This window comes from Limanda limanda, chromosome 16, assembly GCF_963576545.1.
Source record: "Limanda limanda chromosome 16, fLimLim1.1, whole genome shotgun sequence".
In the NCBI taxonomy this organism is placed as follows: domain Eukaryota; kingdom Metazoa; phylum Chordata; class Actinopteri; order Pleuronectiformes; family Pleuronectidae; genus Limanda; species Limanda limanda.
The window spans coordinates 6,820,756-6,827,218 of record NC_083651.1 but is presented as its reverse complement, the minus strand read 5'-3'; the positions used below and the strand labels follow the sequence as shown (position 1 = coordinate 6,827,218).

General features: G+C 37.6%; 1 protein-coding gene across 1 annotated transcript; it reads right to left on the bottom strand.

Annotated features, from left to right (window-relative positions):
• Positions 1-1,093: 1,093 nt before the first annotated feature.
• Positions 1,094-2,536, bottom strand: LOC133022059 (olfactory receptor 4B13-like). Its single transcript, XM_061089073.1, has 2 exons — positions 1,565-2,536; positions 1,094-1,228 (listed from the first exon to the last, which is right to left on the bottom strand). Exons 1-2 carry the CDS (start codon positions 2,534-2,536, stop codon positions 1,094-1,096), a joined length of 1,107 nt encoding a protein of 368 aa, XP_060945056.1.
• Between the last annotated feature and the right edge of the window lie 3,927 nt (positions 2,537-6,463).

The window sequence follows — 6,463 nt, the reverse complement described above, 5'->3', positions numbered from 1 at the left end:
ATTGGGAGCGATCAGCAAAATAAGATTTAAACCAGTTTAAGGCCGTTCCTTTAATGTTAATTAACTGTTTTAGTCTCTCTAATAAAATTTGATGGTCAATTGTGTCGAATGCTGCACTGAGATCTAACAGAACGAGGACAGACACAAGTCCCTGATCTGAAGCTATTAGAAGGTCATTAGTGACTTTTGCCAGGGCTGTCTCTGTGCTGTGATTGGTTCTAAACCCAGACTGAAAGTCTTCATATATATTATTTTCCTGGAGAAACTCACACAGCTGATTGGCTACAACTTTTTCTAAGATTTTAGATAGGAAGGGGAGATTAGATATTGGCCTGTAATTTGCTAAAACCTCTGGGTCTAGGGTGGGTTTTTTGAGTAGGGGTTTGATTACAGCTATTTTAAAAGACTGTGGTACATAACCTGATGATAATGACAGATTGATTGTGTTAAGTAACGAATTATCTATTAGGGGCAGAATTTCTTTAAGTAATTTAGTTGGAATCGGATCTAAAATACAGGTTGTTGGTTTAGAACCTGAGACTATTTTGGTAAACTGATCACGGGTGATCAGAGAGAAGCTGTCTAAGTAATGGGAAGGATTCTCAGCCGTTTCTGAGATCTCTATTGTTGGGAGGGTATTAGTGCCAATTGAGGGCAGGAGATGATTGATTTTATTTCTAATACTTAGAATTTTATCATTAAAAAAGGTCATAAAGATATTGCTATTTAGGGATCGAGGAATACTGGGTTCGGTGGAGGTGTGACTCTCTGTCAGCCTGGCTACAGTGCTGAAGAGAAACCTGGGGTTGTTTTTATTCTCTTCTATTAGTTTTGAATAATAGGCAGCTCTTGCTTTGTGGAGAGCCTTTTTATATTCTTTAACACTACTCTTCCAGTCTAGGAGATTTTCAACACTGTTGCTGGAGCGCCACTTCCTTTCTAGTTTTCTTGATATTTGTTTCAACTCATTTGTCGTGGAATTATACCACGGAGCTAATTTACTATGTTTTACACATTTCTTTTTTAGAGGCGCTATTGAGTCTAAAACATACATTAGGATGTGTCTCTTCTCTCCAATGCTCCTATTCCAGACTCACTCCATCCCTCTTTCCTCCTCTTCACATCCCTCCAGTTCCAAATGTTTGTTTTCCCAATCTTCAGCCGGCTTGCTCCACACCGGCATAGCCCAGTCCAGAGTTGTTTGTGCAGCATGGCCCAGTGTTGCTTCCTGCAGAGGAAAACACTGAACAAATGGAGAATAAACCTAAAGGTTATACAATTTTGACGGCTAGGAAGATTCCCCTCCAACCTCAGCGTTTACACACTTGGACTCATGCTCTTTTCATACGCCTAGTTTAGCTTCTTGCACATTATGTAGCGTTAACCCCTGAAGAACCAGAAGAAGATAATGAGTACACCTCGTTATAGCTCAGTAACCCAGGAAGAATCAAGCTTTGTAATTAATTCAAAACTTTCATTGACAATTCAACAGATGTTCACATTCTGTAGTGTATTTGTGTATGTTTGCAAAAAGTGTTTAATTTCACATTAGTTAATAATAAACTGTGGAATTTAAATAAGCTTCAGGAAAAATGTAGAGTTGTGATGTTTTTAATGTCAACACATTTTTACAAGCATGTTTAATTTTTGACAGTTTGAGACCATAAATTACAGGATTAAGAAGAGGCTGAATGACCATCGCATACGTAGACAAGAAAACACAGAGAGGGTACGGCACTGTGGACGCGTCAAATCTCTGACTGATCATACTATAAAAACAGGCAAACACAAAGCTAGTGAGTGAAACGAAATGTGGAGTGCAGGTTTCTAAAGCCTTCATTCTGGTCTCTTTGGAACCTTTTAAACACACTGAAAAAATATTGACGTAACTGTATGAAATATAACTGACAGGACCAACGACAGAGAAAATAAGACCAAAAAACACATCATGAACGAGTGACACTGTTCTGTCTGATGAACAAGAAAGGTCAACAACTAAGTGATGTACACAGAAAACTTTGTTGATAACAGTCCCACAAAAATTTAAACGAATAGTAAAAGACAATAAAACTCCAATCTCCACAAAACAAAATATCCAGATAAATGATATGACAATTTGTACTTTCCTTTTTGTAATTATGCTGTTGTAATGTAAAGGTTTACAAATGCATACATATCTGTCATGTGCCATAATTGTTAATGTTCCAAATTCAATAGCTCCATATGAATGAATGTTAAATATTTGAATGAAGCAGAAGGAGGCAGAAATGCCATGTGTGTCTGACAATATATGCACCATAAAGCAGGGCAGCAAAGATGTGCTGCCGTATATTTCATTAACAAATAAACTACACAAGAATAAATACATAGGTTCATGGAGATTTTTGTCTGTATAAATAACGATAATAAGCACAGAGTTTGCAACAATCACTGATATGTAAAATATCACAGCCAGAGTAAAGTACAGGTACTTTAACTGTCCTGTGTCACCATACATAGCCAACACAAATGACAAACTCTCTGTTGAGTTCTCCATTGTAGTCCTAATAGTGAGGGTTAATATGTTAAACTACTTGACTTTGGAGTATATGTGACAGCAGATGTAAAAAGTAAAATCAATCTTGAAATCCAAGTGTTTCAAGGGTAAATAAAGATAATCACAAAAGCATATATTTCTTACCTTATGAATTCAACCCTGAACAGAATAAAAACGTTAAAGCAATTTCTGAATGTCTGGTTCATGAATCCAATTTAATTAAATTGATATTACTTCATGTATAAATAAATATGAAAAAACATTGTATATAAAACATATATGTCAAGATACAAGAGTTAAGATAAATGCACATTTATGAGACCTACTTCAAACAGTTAAAAGCTGTTGAACAATGTGATTGGAATTCAGTACATACCATTTTGCAATATATCACATTTTAATCATCAAAACTTCACCAAAGAGTAAGACAGATTGATGATCAACAGAAAAGTGCAGACTGTAATCTCCACTCCCCACTGAGACAGCAGCAGTTGCTCAACCTTTATACGAAAGTCCTGATGAAAAAAAAAACATGACAAGCAGAATGTGATGCAAGTGAAGACTGAGCCTGATTCTCTTGATCAATGTCGTCATGTAAAGAAAAAGAAAATCTCAAACCATTATGTTGTATATTTTGATGCCTCTGCACCGGCCACAACAATACCTTGAGGGAAATTTGGAACTACGGTCAAAGCTCAAGGTCACTAATCCAACTTTCTGGAATTGGGAATATTATATCTCAGAAACACCGTGAGGGAGATAATCATATAATCAATAATCCGACTAGAGTGGTACTTGAATGCATACCTCCACCAAGGGCCCTATCTCACAATGTTAAAGAAAGGAATACAAATAATTCCCCTATAAATACCAATTTGTTTTTCAAGATGAATGAGATAGCATTTTCTCTGCCCGAATGTCGCATTCTTCCTAAAAGTTTCATGGATATCAGTTCAGTAGTACTCAGGGGTGACAACATGATGGCCTCAGTGGGGGTAATAATTCTGACAGCCTGGAAAATAGTACAGATGACAAATATACTAACTAATGACTAACTTTGACCTGTCAAGTCTTGTTTGGTTTGTATGAGGTCCTTTCTCAATACTCTTAGTGTCACATTAGATCGTAACCTGGCCTGGAAGCATACTGAAAGACATTTGTCTTTGTCTGTGTGCGTGTGTGTGTATGTGTGTTTGCATGTTTTTGTGTCCAATTGTTCAACCACAGTTGCTAGGTTTTCCAGAGTTGGTGCTCTGTGTTTCTTTCTGTTTCCATGGCTGCAGTGATACACACACACGCCCGCGCACACACACACGCGCAAACACACACATTCAGGTTTTTGTACATTACCAGGACTCATCCTGCAGTTGTTTTTCGCCATGTTAACAGGACCCACCTCTTAAGTTCATTATACTTTGTGTATTTACAATGTATATGTGTAGTAAAATACTATCCACTCATGGTTGTCCCCTGTCAAACCAAAATTGCCCTGACATTCCAATGTTTTACAACATCATAACCATGTCTCAATTTAAGATAGCTGACTGAGAGCTGAAGAGTAACTGGATGTTGAGGTTGTGGGTTCATTTTGAAGTCCAACCTCCACAGGTTAAAAATGACAGTTCTATATTAAATTTATATCAAAGGATTGATCAATTTTCATGCACTCTTAAGTTTGAAATCCAGTGTCCTAAAAAAGGATTACAAATTCTGCACATGGACTTTTAAGTGTTTCTGGAGAAATTGCATAATGGCATTTTGAAGTTCAACACCTGTAATGAGCACTCAGAACCTCTATATACTGAACTACTGTTAATTATAACTTGGTCAGGACTCTTTCAAAGCTCCAAATACGTGTGCAGACTTTTGCCAAAGGAATCCGGTATAACAAAACACAAGCACTATAGAAATAGCCACTATTATACTTTACACATTACATACAGTTATCACTAACATATTTGGTTTAATTCTAGGGCCTTTTGGTCACTTTAGTATAAATAAGTCAAACACTTTGCTAAAATATACTATATAGTAAAATATGGCGTCCTAAGATGGTCAGACAGGACTCAAGATAGTCGACAGTCCACTGTTGGCAGCATAGGAATGTATGTGTGTATATCACTTTTGAGACCCTGCCTAGACTTATACAATCTCTCTCTCTCTCTCTCTCTCTCTCTCTCTCTCTCTCTCTCTCTCTCTCTCTCTCTCTCTCTCTCTCTCTCTCTCTCTCTCTCCCTCTCCCCCCCTCGCTCTCTCTCTCTCTCTGACACACACACACAGCATAGAGAGAGAGAGCGACGCAGCTTTTGCACGAGAAAACAGGTATGTTAACTGTTTTGTATTTAACATGATCCAAATTAAGAAGACGTAATAAGGAGCTGATAAACTAAATGTATCAACACACAAAATCTAAATCTCTCTTCCTTTAATGTCTTTTTTCCTGTAAGTCTTTGTCAGAAATGTATTCAGAGCTCTAATCTGTGACTCACCTCTGTGAGTTGGGTACTTATAAACTTGGCGATTGAGGAATTAGGTTTATTTAAATTATCTAGCTATCAGGTTATTCCAGTAATTTGTTATTTTTGATTGTAATTTGCATTATTATATACCATTTTTATTTGGTGCACGTTGGAATTCATTGGATATCCTTATTATCCACCAGCTTGAAATTACATCATGAAGGAGTTTTCTCTGTCTCTGCTGAGTCGAGGCTGTGGTCGATTGATCTCGTCCAAGAGAAATCCTGGAAGACATGATGGACGGCTGGACGTCTGCTTCACACCACAGGTACACCAATTCTATGATGGAATACAGTTTATACAGTATTTGTATCAGCATTTCAATACACATTAGTTGCAACATTAGTCCACAACCAACCGTCCATCTAAGTGTCCATCAATCAATCTAGACATTCATTGCTGTAATAGTCACAAATATAATCCATCCATGCTCCAAAGGATTACTACATCTGGAAGTCCCAGGAGCCTCTGCTGCATTTGTCCAACAGTGGTCGCCTACTTGTAAAAGCAGAGTCAACCCTTCCAAAGACGTACAGCACTCGTAGGGGCCCACTGCTACTGTACTCCCAGGTAATTACATGTAAAGTAACCACAGTAATGCCCCTTAGGTGACAAGAGACATTGAGCCAGGTGCAGTCAATAAGATATATACATATGGCATAAAAACCATGAATTGAATCCTTGCCTTTATATCCAGGACCTGGTCTCAACGGAAAGCAAATGTGGGCCAGTGGCTGGTAACAGGAAGAAGCGGGTTGTGCAACATTACTCTCAACAAGTGGAACAGCAGCTCAGCACCCTGAAGGAGCTGACATCGGCCATTTTGAGCTACAGCAACAATCAGGTAGACAGAGACGGGAATGACTTCTCTAGTTATACCTTTTGTATAATTTATGTGTTAGTACTGTATTATGAAAGAAAATGTTGTGTGTACTTGCTTAGACTACAGACTGTAAATAAAAATGGATTATATGACAACACCCAAAAGTGAAGCCAAACCACTTGGATAGCCAGATAGCCATAGTTTCTGTCATTCTGTTCATGTTACTGGTTTAATTTGTTGTTTGATCATATATAAATGGGTGAAACGCTGACACTGACTTACGATTGCACAAGCACATCTATTAATGGGACCTCGTTCAATTAAAGAGACCCTATTTTTAGTTACGACGTGACTTTTCTGCTCAACAGAGCTTTTAAGGCTGTTTTAACCTGCCCATTGTTTTGGTTTCATGTTTCAGTCTGAGTGTTCTAGTTACAAATCTTCCCCACTTTGCTTGTAGTGGAGTATAGAACCTTAACTTTGATCTTAAATTAGATAATTGTATTCATCTCTTGTTGTATATGTGCAAATGTAAACAGATGTTTGCTTATGGTTGAGTTCCTCTGCAAAAGATACATTTGAATG

Bases quoted from the DNA above. Each gene is read 5' to 3' on its own strand.
- LOC133022059 (XM_061089073.1), bottom strand. From the start codon at position 2,536: ATGGAGAACTCAACAGAGAGTTTGTCATTTGTGTTGGCTATGTATGGT. The intron at 1,229-1,564 runs GTTTATTATTAA...TTTCCTCTGCAG, and splicing joins AAGCTTATTTAAATTCCACA to GAAGCAACACTGGGCCATGC.